The sequence below is a fragment of the Acinonyx jubatus genome, chromosome A1 (genome assembly GCF_027475565.1).
Source record: "Acinonyx jubatus isolate Ajub_Pintada_27869175 chromosome A1, VMU_Ajub_asm_v1.0, whole genome shotgun sequence".
NCBI classification, from domain to species: domain Eukaryota; kingdom Metazoa; phylum Chordata; class Mammalia; order Carnivora; family Felidae; genus Acinonyx; species Acinonyx jubatus.
In genome coordinates, this window is record NC_069380.1 from 11,999,374 (window position 1) to 12,018,392 (window position 19,019).

At 39.8% G+C, this 19,019-nt stretch overlaps 1 protein-coding gene across 1 annotated transcript in view; it reads left to right on the forward strand.

The window, feature by feature from the left end:
* KL (klotho) overlaps positions 1 to 19,019 on the forward strand; it is a 46,221-nt gene that overhangs the window by 18,416 nt on the left and 8,786 nt on the right. Inside the window, exon 2 of the mRNA XM_027064662.2 lies at positions 18,322 to 18,832. Coding sequence (XP_026920463.1) covers positions 18,322 to 18,832 — 511 coding nt within the window. The remainder of the gene's footprint in view (positions 1 to 18,321; positions 18,833 to 19,019) is intronic.

Below are 19,019 nucleotides of genomic sequence, written 5' to 3' on the forward strand. Positions count from 1 at the left end.
TTCATTTTCTTTTTTTTTTTTTTGAAGACCTTATTTATTTGAGAGAGAGAGAGCGAGAGACAGCGAGCGCAAGTGGGGGCAGTACACAGGGAGAGGGAGAAAGAGAATCTTAAGCAGACTCCATACCGAGTATGGAGCCCCACCTGGGGCTCGATCCCACGACTGTGAGATCATGACCTGAGCCGAAATCAAGAGTCGGATGTTTAACCTAACTGACTGAGCCACCCAGGCACCCGGGCCCTTTCATTTTCCATCTTATGTCACAATCATTTTGTGTACGTGGGCTTTGATCCCACACTATCTGCCCTGCACAAATTGCCTGTTGCTTAAATGTTTGCTTGGTGAAATAATGATTACACGATAAGACATATAATAGTTGTGAAAAAAGTGTGTTTCAATTCAGAGGTCTTGTTTGATTTTCCTTTGCAATTCTAATTTCAGAAACATTGGAAGGAAGCAATCTCTCAGGAGTTACAGCAGAAACTGCCTGAGGCTGCCTCCCTGTGTTTATTGCTAATCTGTGAGAAACAAGGGGTGGGGGGGGGGGGTGGGGGTAAAAACCATGCCATTTACAATTTGATTAAAAAGCTTCTTTTCGTTTCATGTTTAATCCCCTTTAAATTTTCCCTTTCGTCACAGAGGGGGGCTAGATCAGGCATTTCCCCATTCTGGAAACACTCTTGCAGGCACTAACACATTTGGCCTCAACTCTAACTCCTGCCCCTCACTCACTGTCCTCCAGTCCTGCCGAAGGTCTTGCTATTATGCCTTGGGAATGTTTCTCCCATCCCACCTGACCCCCAAATCCACAGAATCAGCTTCCTCACCTGTTTTAAGCCTATGCTCGGAAGCCACTTTCTCGAGTGAGGCACAGCCTGACCACCCCGTCCAGAACTGCTTCTCCCAGAGAGGCCTGGCCTGTGAAGGAAGTAGAGAGACCTACTTCCTGGCTCAAGAAGTACATCCCGGGAGGCTTGTGTAGAGGGGCGTTCGCCAAATGTGTAGGTACTGCAAATGAAATGTGTGAAGAAGAATTTGGGGGGCTTGGCTTTTAGCTTCAGAATAGAAGACCCTATAGGGCTATTAAAAAACAAAGCAAGCAAACCAACAAAATCCCTCTGGCATAATAGCGGCTATTAAAAATGCAATCTTCCATTTCTTATGCAATCCTCAGAAGCTCCAGGTCTAATAGTTGCTCAAGTGTCATATACATACTAATTAATACCCCTTGAAGATTATTGGAAGGTCTCTAGATCATAAATGAATCCTACCAAAGCCCAAGGAGAGCAGTTTGGGGAGGGGCAGTGGCGGATAAAGAATACTTTTTGAGGGGTGTGCCTGTGGCTCAGCCGGTTAAACACCTGACTTTGGCTCAGGTCATGATCTCATGGTTCACAAGTTCGAGCCTCGCATCGGGCTGTGTGCTGACAGCTCGGAGCCTGGAACCTGCTTTGGATTCTGTGTCTCCCTCTCTCTCTGCCCCTCCCCTCCACTACCTCTCAAAAATAAATAAAACACATTAATTTTTTTTTTAAAGAATAATCTTTGAGGATTATTTAAGATCACAGAAAAATTATCCTAGATATGGGAATGGGGCCAAATGACTGGGTATCTTCCTGAGCTGAGGCCTGGAGCTGGCCTACCCGGGTCAATCCCATTCTCTGATCCTTATTTCCTGGTGTGCCTTTGCTTGATTTGTTATTCACTATGGATTAGGGGTACTTTAAGTTCTGTGAGGGTAGGTGTTAATGAAGATGATTCTTACCCAATAAGAACACATATGGATTTTGCCCTATAGAGATGTCAAAGGAGACTAACACCGCAACATATTTAATGGGGGAAAAAATGAAAGATTGTTGCATGCACCACCCAGAAAATGCATCTCCTCTCCTTGGCGCCCAGACCACCCTTATTTTGTTCGGAATTTTCTGTACCACTTACCACCTTCTAACATTCTTTATAGTCATGTTTATTATGTTTGCCCTTTATTATCTCTTCTGCTAAAATAGAAGCTCCATAAGGGCAGAAATTTTTGCCCAATTTGTTTGCTGTTGCCTCCCCAAATGCTAGAACTGAGCCAAGCAGGTAAATAAATGCTTAGTATATAATACATATTATATAATAAATAAATATACAGGCAGCTCAAAATTACTTGCAGAATAAGAACATCCCTTAACTTAGACCAGTGATTTTCAAGTGCTTGGAACTTGACCCATGGTAAAAAATTGACATATTCACAACTGAAACGAACTTTCACGAAGCAGCACTTACCTACCCTTACTATACACGGCACACTCTGATGATTTCTAATGAGTCCTAGTCTAGGTTTGCCAAATTGCTGTAGCTCCTCATAACTGGATGTCACGACTGGACTCTGCCGTGAAAAAACGACAAGGTACTGTGGTAGAAATTGCCACCACATGAGGTAAATGGGAAAGAGGGTGGAAATGGAGGGGTAGTTACCTTCTACTGGCTACTCCACAAAACATATTTTATATTTCCATAACCTTACCCCATCTGACAACACAGAAACCCTCGCACGCTTACATGTCACTTTTTCTTTGGGTGGAAAGTGTTCTCTACCTGCGAGGGGAATTGAGTTATTTTGAAAGCAAAGAGCTGTAAATGAGTCTGTGAACTGATAAATGATCTTAAAGTCTCAGAGAGAGTCACTCAGTTGGCATCTGCTGTTGATAATTCAGAGCAGGAGAATTAGGAGAAGAGGCAGAGGTAAAACATTTAGAAAGTAAAGCTGACTATTACGAGGAAAATACTTTTCTCGGTTTTGTGGAAATTGGAGAGCAGCTGTGTCATGAGGGTATTATAGATTTACGTTGGTGATTTTAGTAATGGATGTTTACTGAAAAGATTCCAGCTGACGGATGAACCACAGGATGCTTTTGCTGACTGTGTGATAAACATCCCTTATATGAGTTCTTTATCTTCTTGTCCCTTTTTCTCATCTAGCCTTATGTCTCCCTACCTGTTCCTTCACCATTCTCATTTTGTTGCTATTAGAAAAACAGAGATACAAAATCCAGGGATTGGAACTCCTCTATGTCTCTGATAACATGGTGATTAGTGGACTAGGTGGGTTTTGGTCACAAGCCAGATATTTTGTTAACAACCTGGCATCAGTGATTTGGAAAGATTTTTATAGCAGCATGATTTAGTATTAAGTAGAATGAATTAACTGATGTTGATTAGTTCTGTACAGATAAATGAGGCAAGAAACTTGATCTCTGATTTATTGATGTATTTACTCAAAATGAGTTATGAAATGCCTTTTACTTCATTTGAAGGAAGTTTATGCTTAAAAACGAATGAATAAGGCCTTTTATGTAACCTGCTTTGGAAAAATCCAGACAAAATGCTTATAGGTAACAAAACTCCAAAATCATGCCATGATTTAAAAAATCTACCTTGGCTTTTGTCTTGACTAGTGTAAAAGCGTACCTTTACGTGAGTGAGGCCTTATAGAATCTCAAATTTGGTTATATGTGTATTTAGGGATTCTATATTTGCAAATGACCAACCCCAACTAAAACTAGATTAAGGAAGAAAAGAGATTTTAATAGAAAGACACTGGGATAATTCACAGAATTGGAGAAAAGCTCCAGGGACTTTAGGAATTGGACTTTCAGGTAATTATTACCATGTTGGGGGGGTGCTGAGGGTGGCAATCTCTCTCTCCCTCCCTCTCTCTCTCTGTCTTGCACTTGGGTTTGCTTGGCTTCTTTACATCTCACTGCAGAGGGTCTCTTCCTATACCAACAACCCCAGATTTACTCCAGAAGGAGGGGAGAGACTTGCCTCTACTTCAGCAGAAAAATCTCAGGGAGAATCTCTCATTGGGTCATTCACCTTGAAGTTGAAACTGAATCCTCTCTTATGTCTATTTATTTCATATAAGTACAGATGAGTCCATAAACTAGGTAATACTACACAGGCTTTATCTGTAGCTAACTATAATTTATGAAAATTATTGATGATCATTTGTTTTTTGACGATCATTTGATTATTTGCTAACAAATAATTTGTTCCATTTAATCCCTCAGTCCTGGATTATTTCAACTAATCCTTATTGTTTTCCCTTTAGATTGTTTCACCTAATCTAAGAACTATGTCTGGCACATAGTAGCTACTCAATAAATATTTGACTAAAAGGATAAATAAATAGTCTCATATTGTTAGATGTTCAGGCTGTTTCAATTCAACTCTTGATGAGGAGTGTAGAGCCTTGCTGAAGAGCCACTAATTTATGAAGAACTATGAAGAAGCATGGTTCTACTCCAGCTACATATGTTCAGGGTGTGGTGGGAAAGTAACGTCTAAATGCATCCAGGACGCCAAACAAGTCTTCACAGAGGAGAGGAGAATTGAGCTGAATTTGGAAGGAGTGGACTTTTACAGAGAGTGACTCGGGAAAATATCACTAAGAGTAAGCAGGGTTAATTATGAACTCTTCTTAGAAGAAACAAATTCAAAACAGGAGGCAGGGAGGGCCACAGATAACAGAGGAAAAGTAGAATGCCATTTCAGGATTGATAGGCTGTCATCCAAGGTAGAGCCCTGGGTGAGGGGTATCGAGAAATTGACTTGTCTGTAGTAAAAGAGCTGGTCGGGAAGGGATGAGATATGAAACTCGTATGGATATGAAACTGTACTAGTCCTACTTCTTAACTTGTGAGAGGCCATGAGGCTTGGTGCTCAAGCTAGAAATTCTACTTCCTCGGAAGTCCAAAGTGAAGGCAAGAAAGGCCAGCGGCTGCTTATTACCATACATGTATCTCCCTGGGTGTCAGGGAAGGCGGAGCTGAGGCCCTGGGCACAGGTTGGGACTCGGATGGTAGAGTCAGGTCCTGGGCAACATTTGAGGAACCACACACAGAGACTACCGGTCCTGGTATTTTTGTGGCTAAACATTTTAGCGGGTTATGTTTGGAAATTATTTTTGTGCTCTCTTAAATTGTTGTTTTGTGGAGGCTGCTTGAAATTCCATCTGTAGTAACAACAGTTTATAATCCACAGAACTGTGCTCATAGAAACAAAAGGGTTAATTTGGTCTACAAACACGAACACTGGATAGCTGGCATACGTGTGTAACAGCACAGGGTGGCAGTGACTTTTAGGAAAGTCCTTAGACATGTGATCGTGATATTGTTCTGGTAGTAAAAGGATGCCAAAAGGAGAAAATAGCAAATCTCTGGGGCTCTCCAAAATTTGTCTAGTCCTTTGACCTTTCTTAAAAGAATGTACCTCTAATTTAGAACTACACAACACTTCGAGGTCTCTTCTTGGGTGAAGGGTAGACAGAAATTAGCTGCTTGAATTATTTTTTGCTTATGGGCTGCATTTCAGTTCTTTAGCCACTGGTCTCAGTCAATTTAATTATGATTATTTGTAGGATTAAGTTAATCTGTTAGGAATTATTCCATTTCATTTTTTAAAAAATATATCTGAGGAATGATAGCCAAAAGTGACCCTGTCAGTGTTACCTCTGAAATGTATTTGAATGATTGTTAATACCATCCATGTCTTCAACTTTCGACGCATACACCCAGCCATCAACCAGGCATCTTCACCCAAATATCAGACCCACGGTCCAAACAGAACTTGATCACTTTCCTTCCCAAGTCCCTTACTTGTTGCTTTCTCTGTTGTCCTTGATTCTTTCCCTGCCTCACAAGTCACGTGTAATTCATTGGCTAGTTCTACTGATTGATTCCACCTTCAGTGATGGCTGAAATCTGGCCACGTCTATCTACCTCCTTTGGTCCAAACCAACATCATCTTTTACTGGGACCACAGCAATAGCTGCCTAACTGCTTTCCTTGTTCCTATGTTGCCCTCCTGGAGTCTGTTTGCCACATAGCAGTCAGTGATCTCTTAAAAATCATAAATTAAATTCCATTACTACCACACTGAATCATAAACTTACCTGATGGGTCACAATCATAAGTTTTTTCATATATTGACTTATTTAATCCCCGTAAGGATATGAACGTAAGGTGCTATACTTGTTCTTATTTTACAGATGAGGAAACAGAGGCACAGAGAGTTAGATTATATGTCTAAGGTCACACAGCTAATAAGGGCACAGATTTAGAACAGTCTGACCTAGCCCATGTTCTTAATCACTAAGCTTAACTATCTAGTGAATTTCACCTAATTTAGAATGAAATCTACCCTATGACACAGCAATTTCACTGTACTAATAGGTATTTACCCAAAGGATACAAAAATATAGATTTAAAGGGGCACATGCATTCTGATGTTTATAGCAGCATGTTATCAACAATAGCCAAACAATGGAAACAGCCCAAATGTCCATCAACTGATGGATGGATAAAGAAGATGTGGTATGAGTGTGTGTGTGTGTGTGTGTGTGTGTGTGTGTGTAATGGAATACAACTCAGCCATCAAAAAAAAAAAAAGGAAATCTTGCCATTTGCAATGACATGGATGGAGCTCAAGTGTATTATGCTAAGTAAAATAAGTCTGTCAGAGAAAGACAAATACCATGTGATTTCACTCATATGTGGAATTTAAGAAACAAAACAGATGAACATAGGGGAAGGAAAAAAAAGAGAGGGAAGTCAACTATAAGAGACTCTTAACTACAGAGAACAAACTGAGGGTTTCTGGAGGGGAGGTGGGTGGGAGATGGGCTACATGGGCAATGGACATTTGTGATGAGCACTGGGTGTTTTATGTAAAGGATGAATCACTAAATTCTACACCTGAAACCAATTTTACCATATATGTTACCTAGCTAGAATTTAAATAAAAACTTGAAAAGAAAAAAAAATGGAATAAAATCAAACTCTTCACTGCGCCCTATGAGGCTGAGCCAACCGCGTCCCAGCCTGACGCAGGTCTGGCTCCCCAAGAAGCAGATCTTGAGTCAAGAAGTGCTTGCAAGAGAAGTCAGTGAGGGCATGAGAGCAGAACAGGGAAAGGGAAAAGACAAACTATGTTGCCATTTCAGCTTGATCCCTTGCGGGACCTCTGGACTGTAAGTTGTATCCCACAGTTGCCTTTCAGGTGGACTTTTGAACTCCCACACCTGTCTGTCATTGCCAACAGCCCACTCAGCTTGGAGGTGGGAGGAGTGGGGGCTCAGTGTCTTGTCTGATCTTCTCTTTGAGGAGATTCTCCCTTTGCCTTCTGTACGGTTTACCTCCAACCTGCCACATGCCCACAGGATCCACAGATCTCTACACTGGCCCCATCCTCTACCCAGAATGCTTTTCCCCTCCAGGGACCCTTTAGCAGCCTTCATTTGTCATGTTATTGATAGACCTCTCCTCAAACATCCCTGATCAAAGAAGGCTTTCATACTGTACTCCTCCATCCTGACCCCTGCCACCTCCGATTCTCTTACTCAGCTTTATTTCAAAGACCTCTCTTCCTCCCTAGACTGTAAGCTGCATGAGATCAGAATCTTATTTTGAATCCTATTGATTTCTAGAAACTTAGACAAGTGCCTAGGACATTTGTTGAATGAATAAATGAGTGAGTGAATAAATGAGTATTGATCCCCTTAATTAAAAGCTAAATAACTACAAATTAAAAAAAATTTTTTTAATGTTTATTTTTGAGAGACAGAGCATGAGCAGGGGAGGGGCAGAGAGAAAGAGGGAGACACAGAATCTGAAGTGGGCTCCAGGCTGTGAACTGTCAGCACAGAGCCTGACACAGGACTCGAACTCACAAGCCATGAGATCATGACCTGAGCTGAAGTCGGACGCTTAACCAACTGAGCCACCCAGGCACCCCAACTGCAAAATTTTTTTAAGCAACAAATTACTACTGTAGTTTCAGAAATAAATTAGTGTTTCAGAGAAAATCAGTTTTCTCTTGCCATGTAAATCTTAGATAACTCTATTTCTGTCCGCAAAATAGCTTCGCCTGTGACTAAGGCTTTCTTTCTCTATAGATCTTTAAAATTGATGCGCATATTTTAATGTATACTTTGATAAATTTTGGCAACTGCATACACTTGTGTAACCAACATTCCAATGAAGATCAGAACATTCCCATCACCCCAGAGTTTCCTTGTGATTCTTTTTTTCTTCTTTCTTTTGTTAATGTTTATTTATTTTTGAGAGAGAGAGAGAGAGACAGATGGAGTGTGAGCAAGGGAGGGGCAGAGAGAGAGGGAGACACAAAGTCCAAAGCAGGCTCCAGGCTCTGAGCTGTTAGCACAGAGCCCGATGCAGGGCTTGAACCCACGAACTGTGAGATCATGACCTGAGCTGAAGTCAGATGCTTACCCTACTGAGCGACCCAGGAGCCCCCTTTGTGACTCTTTCTAATCAATTTTCACCCACCATAGGAAACCACTGTTCTGATTTCTATCACAGCAGGCTGATTTTTGAATTTTATGTGAATGGAATCACGCAACCATAGGCTTGTATTCTTTGTGTCTTGGTTCTTTTGCTAAATATAATATTTTTGAGGCCAATCCCTATTGTTGCATTTAACAGCAGTTCATTCTTTTTATTGCTGAGTAGTATTGCATTGTAAAAACAGACAGGATTTATACATACTCCTGTTGATGGACATCTGTGTTATTTTCAGTTTTTTGCTATTGTGAATAATGCCATTGTAAGCATCCTTGAACCGTTCACTCTTGTTTTTATCTTGACATTGTGTCTTTTTGTGGACCTATTTTGTCATTTCTTTTGGGTAAATACTTAGATGTGGAATTTCTGGGTTATAGAGAAAGCAGCAATGTATGAAAGTTCCAGCTGCTTTTCATCCTTGTCAGAATTTGCTGTCAGTCTTCAGCTGTGGCATTCCTGTGCATATGATAGCTCACTGTGGTTTTAATATGCATTTCCCTGATAATGTTGGTGTTGAGTATCTTTCCATGTGCTGATTGAACATTGGTGTAGATGCTGTTGTGAAAATGTCTGCTCAGATCTGTTGTTCATGGTGGCGATATGGTTGATTTCTTTTTTTGTTATGAATTGATAGGATTCTTGTATTTATTTTGAATACAACTCTTTTGTCAGATATATATATATATATATATATATATATTTCATACATATACATATTTCTCCTCAGTGCTTTGTCTTTTTTGTTAACTTTTTTGATGAGAAGATTTTAATTTTGATGTAGTCCACTTCATCTGTTTTTTCTTTTATGATTAGTGCTTTCTGAATTCTAAGAAATCCTTACTGTGAGATCCAGAGGCTATGTTTTATTCTGTGAGTTTATAGTTTGATATTTTACATTTGTGCCTGTGGTCTATCTCAGATGAATTTTTATGCAAGGTGTAAGGTTGGGTTCATTTTTCCCCATAATGGTTTCCCAATTGTTGCAAGAGAGTTTGTTGAAAAGGCTTTTTTTTTTTTTTTGCCATCCAAGGATTTGTTCAAAATCAATTTGCATTAGGTCTATTTTTGAATTCTTTATTCTTCTCCTTTGATCTATTTGTCTATTCTTATGCCAATATCACACCATATTGAATATTATAGCTTTATAGTAAGTCTTGAAATCAGGTCCTGTGAATGCTTCAACTTTGTTCTTCCTCTTGCAATTTATTTTAATTTATCTATGTCCTTTGAATAATCACATACATTTTAGAAACAACTCATTAATGTCTACAAAAAATGTATTGGAATTTTGTATGGGATTGTGCAGAATCTAGAGATCAGTTTGGGGAGGATGGATAAGTTTCAGTGTTGAATCTTCCAGTGAGTAAACATGGTATCTCCCCCATCCAACCTTGTACCAGAGATCTGAGCCTAAACAATAAGGAAATCATACACCGAAAAGCAGAACTAAAAAACTAAAATAAAATTTAAAGAAAGTGGTATCCTTCTCCTTTTTCTATATCTTCTTGAGCCGTTTTTAGTACTTTGTGTATTTCTAGGAATTTGTTCATTTCATCTAGGTTATCTCATTTGTTGGCATACAATTTTTACCATCTTCCCTTATAATCCTTTTATTATGGAAATAGATATACAGAAATGATCAGTAATAGTGTCCCCACTTTTGTTTCTGATTTTAGTAATTTGAGTCTTCTCTGTTTTTCTTAGTCAGTCTAGATAATTCATCAGATAATTGTCTAGACACTCTTCTCCATCGTGTTTCTATCTACTCTAATCTTCATTATTCCTTTTATTCTGCCAGCTGTGGGTTTAGTTTGCGTTTCTTTTTCTTTTTCCTTAAGGTGGAAGGTTAAGTTCTTGCTTTGAGGTCTTTCTTTTTTAATATAGTGATTTACAGGTATAAAGTTATCTCTGAGTACTGCTTTTGCTGTGTCTTCTAAGTCTTGGTGCATTGTGGTTTTGTTTTTATTCAGCTTTTGTTTTTATTTGTAAGTGTTTCCTAATGTTCCTTGTGATTTCTTCTTTGACTGTTGATTTTTAGGAGTGTGTTCTTTAATTTCTACATATTTATGAATGTTATTGATTTCTTGTTTCACTTCACTGTGGTCAGAGAAGATACTTTGTATGATCTCAATCTTTTAAAATTTATTAAGGATTGCTTTGAGTCCTCACATATGGTCAATTCTTGGGAATGTCTCATGTGCACTTGAGAAAAATGTGTATCTGTTCTCGTTGGGTGGGGTGTTCTGTGTGTCTCTTAGCTCGGATTGACTTCTAGTAATGTCCGAGACCTCTGTTTACTTGTTGACCTTCCGTCTAGAGTTTCTGTCCACTATTGAAAGTGGAGTATTGAAGTCTGCAACAGGTATTATCAAATGATATATTTCTCTCTTCAATTCTATCAATTTTTGTTTCATTAATTTTCTTTTCTTCTTCGTGTGCAAATGTTTGTAACTGTTACATATTCTTGAGGGATTGACCCTCTTACCCATATGTAATGTTCTTCTTTGTCTCTTGTAACAATTTATTTATTTATTTATTTATTTATTTATTTATTTTAATTTTTTAAATGTTTGTTTATTTTTGAGAGAGACAGGGTGTGTGAGCGGGGGGGGAGGGGTGGGGTGGGGGTGGGGGTGCAGAGAGAAAGGGAAACAGAATCAGGAGCAGCCTCCAGGCTCCAAGCTGTCAGCACAGAGCCTGACGCGGGGCTCAAACCCACAAACTGCAAGATCATGACCTGAGCTGAAGTCAGACGCTTAACCAGCTGAGCAACCCAGGCGCCCCAAGTCTCTTGTAACAATTTTTGACTTAAACTATATTTTGTCTCATATTAGTAATGCCATGCCATTTCTCTTTTGGTACATTAAAAAAAAACTTTTTTTTAATGGTTATTTATTTGAGAGAGGTACAGAGAGAGAGACAGAGTATGAGCAGGGGAGGGGCAGAGAGAGGGAGACACAGAATCTGAAGCAGGCTGTGCTGTCAGCACAGAGCCCCACATGAGGCTTGAACTCATGAGCCATGAGATCATGACCTGAGCCAACATTGGGTGTTCAACCAGCTGAGCCACCCAGGCACCCCTCTTTTGGTACATTTTAAAAAATATTGTTGTGTTTGACCTCCAGTTACTTTTTGCATATCTATTCCAGGGATGTTTGGTTTCTAATTTTCGTTTCTTAAATTTTTTGGCAGATTTTTACATCACTGTTATACTAACTTCACAAGTTGAATTGAGAACGACCTCTCCTCTATTTTCTAAATGAATTTTTGTGGAATTGGTATATTTTTTCCTTAAGTCTTTGATAGAACTCACTAGTGAAATTACCTGGGGTTAGAGTTTGTGTTTTTTTTTTTTAAGTTTATTTATTTATTTTGAGAGAGAGAAAGAGAGAGGGCACATGCACATGAGCTTGAGTGGGGAGGGGCAGAGACAGAGGGAGAGAGAGAGAGAGAGAGAGAGAGAGAGAGAATCCTAAGCAGGCTCTGTGCTGTCAACAGCAGACACTATCTGTCTTTTACTTGGAGCATTTAGTCTATTTTCATTTGAGTAATTATTGATATGATTGGGTTTGTGTTTACCATTTTACTGTTTGCTTTCTGTTTATTTCATTGGTTTTTGTTTGTATCTTTCTTTAAGCATTCTTCTAGGTGAATCAAATATTTTTTAGTATTTCATTTTTGTTATCCTACTGGCTTTTAAAGTAAACATTTAATATATTTTTGTGGTTTCTTTAAAGATTATTCATCCTGGGGCACCTGGGTGGCTTAGTCAGTTAAGCATCCGACTTTGGCTCAGGTCATGATCTCACAGTTCATGAGTTCAAGCCCTGCTCTGAGCTCTGTGCTGACACTCAGAGCCTGGAGTCTGCTTCAGATTCTGTGTCTCCTTCATTCTCTGCTCGCGCTCTGTGTCTCTCTCTCTCTCTCAAAAATAAAGAAACATGAAAAAATTTTAAAATAGAGATTATTCACTCTAATTATATAGTCTATGTAGAATTAATATTATTAATCCCCTTTGATAAAATTTTCATTTTATATATTTTACTTTTCAGTTCTAGAATTGTCATGCTTTCTTTGAGTTTCCATTTCTCTGTTGTTATATGCTGTTATTCCACATTCGCTCACTTTTTATATCTATCTTTTTCTTGAAATCTTCGAACACACTTGTAATAGCTATCTTAAAATTCTTTTGGGTCATCTTGGCTTTGGTTTCTGTCCTTTTGATTTTTTTTAAAAAGATTTTTATTTTCTTGCTTTTTCAATGTCTAGTAATTTTTTTTTATTATGCCTGGACAATATAAATAACACATGATAGGAAGTCTGGCTTATGCCACTTCCTTTAAAGGGTGTGGCATTTTGCTTTGCCAGGCAATTACTTTACCAAGGATTCTCTTGAACCCACTAGGCTTGGATGTAGTCTTTGTTAGAGCTGGTGTATCTTAGTTTTGTCCTTATTCCTCACGTATGAACTTTATGGATTTCGGTTGAATGTCTGAAGTATTCAGCCATGTTTCTCTATTGTGGCTCTCTAGGTACAGCCTTTTGTATTCAGCTTGCAGACCTGTGGCATCTGCTCTTTGTGAAGCCCTGCAGAATCTCATCTTCTTCATAGTTAGCCAAGGACTGCCGGGAAATCTTCATGCAGAAATCTGGGCCCTCCCTCTGTGCCCTTCTCTTCGACATGTGGATCTTCAGCAGCCCGTATCACTGAGCTCTGCCTTCTCAGCTCAGCAGTGCTGCTGTGTGTTGCTTGGGCTTCATTTCCCTCATCCAAGTCTGGAAACCGAACCGCGGTAGAATGCTGGAATGGATGTGGGGTTCATCTCCCATGTTTCCCGTCCCTCACTATTTTTTAAATACCCAGTATGTGTGAAAGCTTTCATTGAGCTCTGTGAAGGGTACAAATAGGTAAATGACAAGGAGTCATTTAACCAGAGAGAAAATGTTTATATGTGTATGGAATTCAGAATATTTCAGTTGACTTCTAAAATGTGGTGATACTAGCTGATTGGCAGAAAGAAATATAAGATTAATTTTTTTTCTTAGATTTTTCAGAACGTAGATTGCAAAATCAACCATGAGGCTAGGAAGGAAGTGGAGAGGACATTATACACCATGTCATATGCCCCACATTAGATCATTAGCACATCTTGGGACTATGCAGTATTATTCTTAAGAGCCTACTATGCCAAATCCATTCTAATTTATTTTTGTGATGGTGTGCACCTGAAAGTTTTCTGTCTTTCAAGGTCTCAGAAATAAAATACAACCAGGGTATGTGATGAGAGTTTTCCTGTTCTGGCTCAGAAAAATGTTCGCTTGTGTCGACACTCTTTGGTCTGGTTTTCACTGCCAGCCTTCATTCCTCCATATCTGTTTGTTATACGTATTCTGCCCCAGACACTTTGCTAGAATCTGGGAATAGACACATAAAAGACCTAGTCAAAGACTTGGAAACACCTACAATCTAGACACTTGAATGAATGCAACCCAATATGGTGAAGATCTTTGATAGAGGGCAGCTGTGGAGACACATGGAGTGGACACTTCAGGGCAGAGAGAGGGAAGATGTCAGGGAAGACTTCCCAGAAGGGTGATGTCTGAGCTGAGTTTTGAAGCGGGGTGGAACTGGAGGGACTGGGGATAGGAAAACTTGAGAGAGATGCACCCATGAAGGCATGGGAGCCTAGCGATTTCAGACCTTCGTGGAGGGTTCCATGCACCCGGGATTCAGGACTTGAGGGAGAGACCATAAGGCACAACAAAGAAAAATTAGGCAGGGATTATTTAGATCATGGCTTTCAAATTACTATCATGGACAGTTCAGCAGGGCAAGCCATCCAGCTCCTATGAGCTATTTTTCATTTTTAAATTTTAAGTGAAAAAAAAAACAAAACTCTAAAGCAATACATGTGTATGGTAGGAAATGAAAAAATATAGATAAGCAAATTGAAGAGAATTATACCACCCACAATCCTGCTACAAAAGCTCTTTTAACAACTTATAAATCATTTCAGATTTGTATGTGTTTTCCTTTAATAAAAAATTCTGTTAAACTCTACTTACTAGTTTGTAGCCTGCTTTTCTGTTCAGTTAGTATTTTAGAAACAGTTTTAACATGTAAATGGATGTTCTTCCATATTGTTTATAATGTCTGAATAGTAGTATATCTTTAGTCATACCATAATGTGTTAAAAAAATGCACGTATGGGTGTGAATGTATTTGAATATTGGACATTTCAATTGTTTCAATATTTCGCTATTGGAAATAGTTCATAGATAAACATTCTTACATACACCCTTAATTACTTCCCTGAGTCTATGTCAATAGCTTTATTAAATGTCAATCTTAAAATAACAAGTTTGTAAGATTAACGTACCTGGAATAATTAGAAAGCAATGCAAAACCAAACATAACCATGTGTCCCTCTTAATCGTCCTTAGTTGTTGCCACACCTTAAGTAGTGACCGTCCCACACCTTGCCTTACAGTAGTCGACTACTCAAATCTACCATCAGAAAATGGAATGAAGGTGAATGAAGCAGGGTTCAGTTCAGTTTAACAGGCAATGGAAGGGGATGAGGGAAGCCAGGGAGCTCAGTCTGGGGAGGAAGGCATCATTACCTGCAGTAGATGCAAGAGAGGTATGCCTGAGACTCAGAGAGCACCCAGAGGAGGGACATGCAGCCCAGTGTGGCAGGTTGGGTGGGGGTGAGGGTGGGAGGGCCTCCATGAGTGGGATGACCACCAAGTTGGGCTGTGGTGGAGAGCAGTCAAATAACAGATCAAGTAGGGGTTTGGGGAGTAGGGTGAGTGGTTAAGACAAGTGACATCCAAGATGCTTTCTATATTTGTTTGCAATCTCCAGAAAAACAGTTCACCCTTCCTTCCCTTTTTGGTTCTCTTCAGCCCCTCAATGCATGGGTTGATGGCAGTCCTCATTGGTGAGGGTGGTCTCCTTTACTCAGCCTTCCTATTCAAATGCTAATCTCTTCCAGAAATACCCTCATAGACACACCCAGAAATAATGTTGTTATGGTTTTGTTAAATTAACATTTGTTAAGTGGAGCATAGTGCTGTATGGTGAGCCCCAGTTCAACAACAGAGCACAAGAGAACTTGAAATAGAGAAGTCTGTTACTCACAGGTCCTGGAGGAAGTACTCAGCCTTAAGGGGCCACATGGGGAGGTCAAGGCAGAGTACAAAAAGAGAGGCAGAACCCAAATACATGGCTTGATTAGGGTTCTTAGGCAAGGGCCAGATTGGTCAATTCAAACCAGAAAGAGGATTTTAGTAAGCTCCATGGTGGTCTATCTAAAGGGCCCATAAGGCATACAGGGGCTGGGAGCAAGGGGCGATTCTGGATCACAAGGGCGGTTAGGGAGGTCATGTCAGGACCTTAAATTTGATTGTGACCCTGCAGGCTGCTGTCTAGGGCACGCATTTGCAGGAGGGGCTGATGTCAGGTCAAGGTCCCTCCAGGCTGCATGGCCAAACAAAATGGCTGCTGAGGCAGCATTACCATGGCATAGTTTAGCTAAACCCTTGACAAGCATTTTACCAGCTATCTGGGGGGACCTAAGTCCAGTCAAATTGACACATAAAATTAACCATCAACTTCCCAATGCTGCAAATATATACTTCTATAAAATAATAAACTACTTAGTAGACATTTTTACTTGCATCATATCACATGATCCCCATCGTGCCCTTGCAGGAGAATAGATGCTGTCCCCATTGATACTGAGAAGTACCTGAGGCTCACACTGGTAATGGAAGGGGGAGATGGGATCCCAACCTAAGCCCTAAGCCTCTTCTAATCCAAACCCCAGGTGGCATCAGTACCTCACTTGGGTGCTCTTGGGCTGAATTCCTTAGCAGGTGATATTCCCTGGACCTGTTATGCTTTCCTTTTTTTTTTTTTTTTTTCCTGTTCATCCTTTAAGGAGAGAAGGAGTAAGCATTCATGGAGACCTTATTGAACGCAGACTCTGTGTTAGGTGTTTTATGTAAATTATTTAATTGTCATAACATCTCTGTGAAAGACACAAGGAAGTTAGTCTCACCTGCCAGGTTAGGTAGTGTGGTTAAAGGCACCCAAAAATGTGACAGGGCAGGAAGTTTATCTGACATTAGAGACCACGTGTACATTTCTGTGTGGCCCAGGGCATTGGTTTCCTAGCCAGACTTCCTCTGCACCATGTCAAAATATCCAAGGTTAGAGGAGTGGTCCATTAGTGTAGGCTATTCTATGGTAGGACTCCTACTTCTGCTACCTGCAAAACTGACCCAGATTAGGAAGTTCTTGGGTTGCTGTCACTCTGGCCTGGCCTCTTATTTCTATCACAGCAGCTGGTCTGTCGAGGTGTGTCTGTTAGACTTAGAACAGGAGTGCCTGTGGGCCTCAGTTGGGCCAAGTTAAGAAAGTGCCCTGATCTGACATTCTGAGGACTAGCCTGAGATGTTCCTTTTCTTTTCTATTTAACTGTTAAGCGACATGATGAGATGTCTTGACAATGGGGAAGAGAGATATCGGGTGGTGGAGGGGAGGAAGATAAAGGTGGGGGACACCACAAGACCAGCAGCGTAGCACGACTGAGCCCCCCCGCCGAACCACATGGGTGAACGCTACTATTCTTCTGATCAATCTTTTATTCTCCCTTTCCTTCTTAGCATATGGGTAGATGCTTCAGGTCATGAAAAAATATATTCAGTGGAATGAAACATAGTAGATATTTACTAAGAAACTAAAAATGAAAGTTAGACATAAACTATTTTATTCCACTGAAATATTTGGCTGAACTCATAAGAACAGTGATAAGATCATTCTTGGACACCTGCACTGAAATGAACCACGAGAAGAATATTTAGGGAAAATGAAGAGCATATTTGGCATACTGAAAGAGCTTCTTCAGGCCCAGGGAGTGGGATGAAATTGGCATGATCATTTTGGAGAATATGAGTCAAACAGAGAACTGGAATGAGGTTTTCAAGGAGGATATATTAGGGGAGTAAAAGGCCAATAAACAGCCCTTGTGTTTGTAGAAAAATATGGAGAGTAAATCAAGGAATTCAAAAGTGAAGAGAAAATTCAAATAAGGGAGGAAAAACCCTGTAATCCTCACTGGTCTTCATAAATACAAAGAAAACAAGCGAAAATGAGATATCAGAAGTCAGCAAGATTTTATGGGAGTATAAAGTTAATCTTAAGCAAAGCCCGTTTCATTGCTGTAGGAAACTCCCAGCTGAGTGCTGACTAACTATGGACAGCTGATCTCCTCAAAGCCAAGTTTGGGTGATTCTTGCTCTTGGCTCGTACCCTCGCACTTCTGGGTCCTGTGTGAACCAACACTGTCCCAGAGTTCCAGAGGGTGGGCCGAGGCTAGATATTGGAGTTGGCCCTTTACTTTATTGTGCTGATTCTTCTTAGGGAAGAATAAAAATTAAGAATAAAGGGACACGTGTTAGAATTTTAGCTGTCAGAGATGAATACAAAATATCAAATTGACTCCAACAACTTGAGTCACCTCGGAAACTCCCAGTCTCTTAGGATAAAAAATATATAATCCTATTTAGAAATTCCTGGTGTGATCATAATGCAGGATTGGTTCTTTTCACGAAGCCTATTAATTAAAAATTACATAATCCAAAGTCAATTAAGTAGTAAGATATTATAACAAATTCTTATTTCATTAACTTCTCAAAGTATGAATAATGACTTCAAGACAAGAAATTCACATTTTCCACTGGCTACTGAAAAACAATAGAAATAATTCCAGTCGTGGTAGCAGCTCGCTGTGGGCTGACCTACCCCTGAAATAATTTATTGTTTCCAGGTGACTTTTACATTGTGGGGTGATTCGTTAAGTTAGGCTTGATGTGAAACAGACACCAACAGAGTTGAGGATTCAGAAATGTATTACATATTTCTTCTCGCAGAGATAAATTCACCATGGCTTTTCTTTTATAGGCTCATGCCAAAATCTGGCATCTCTACAATACTTCTTTCCGTCCAACTCAGGGAGGCCAGGTCTCCATCGCCCTAAGCTCCCACTGGATCAATCCTCGAAGAATGACCGACCACAGCATCAAAGAATGTCAAAAGTCTCTTGACTTTGTACTAGGCTGGTTTGCCAAACCCATATTTATTGATGGTGACTATCCTGAGAGCATGAAGAATAATCTTTCACGTCTTCTGCCTGATTTTACTGAAGCTGAGAAAAAGTTCATTAAGGGAACAGCTGACTTTTTTGCTCTTTCTTTCGGACCAACCTTGAGTTTTCAACTATTGGACCCCCACATGAAGTTCCGCCAGTTAGAATCTCCCAGCCTGAGGCAACTCCTTTCTTGGATTGACCTTGAATATAACCACCCTCAAATATTTATTGTGGAAAATGGCTGGTTTGTCTCAGGGACCACCAAGAGAGACGACGCCAAATATATGTATTACCTCAAAAAATTCGTAATGGAAACCTTAAAAGGTAGGATTGGGGATAAAATTCTAATTTCTTGCTGAAAGCAACAGGAAAATCTTTCAGATGATCTGTAATAAACAATGTGAATTTATAGATTTTAATTGTAATGAAGAAATTCATTTTGGCAATAGTAGAAATGCACTTATGTAACACCTTTCTCATTTGGGGACTTGAGGAACTTAAATTCATTTTT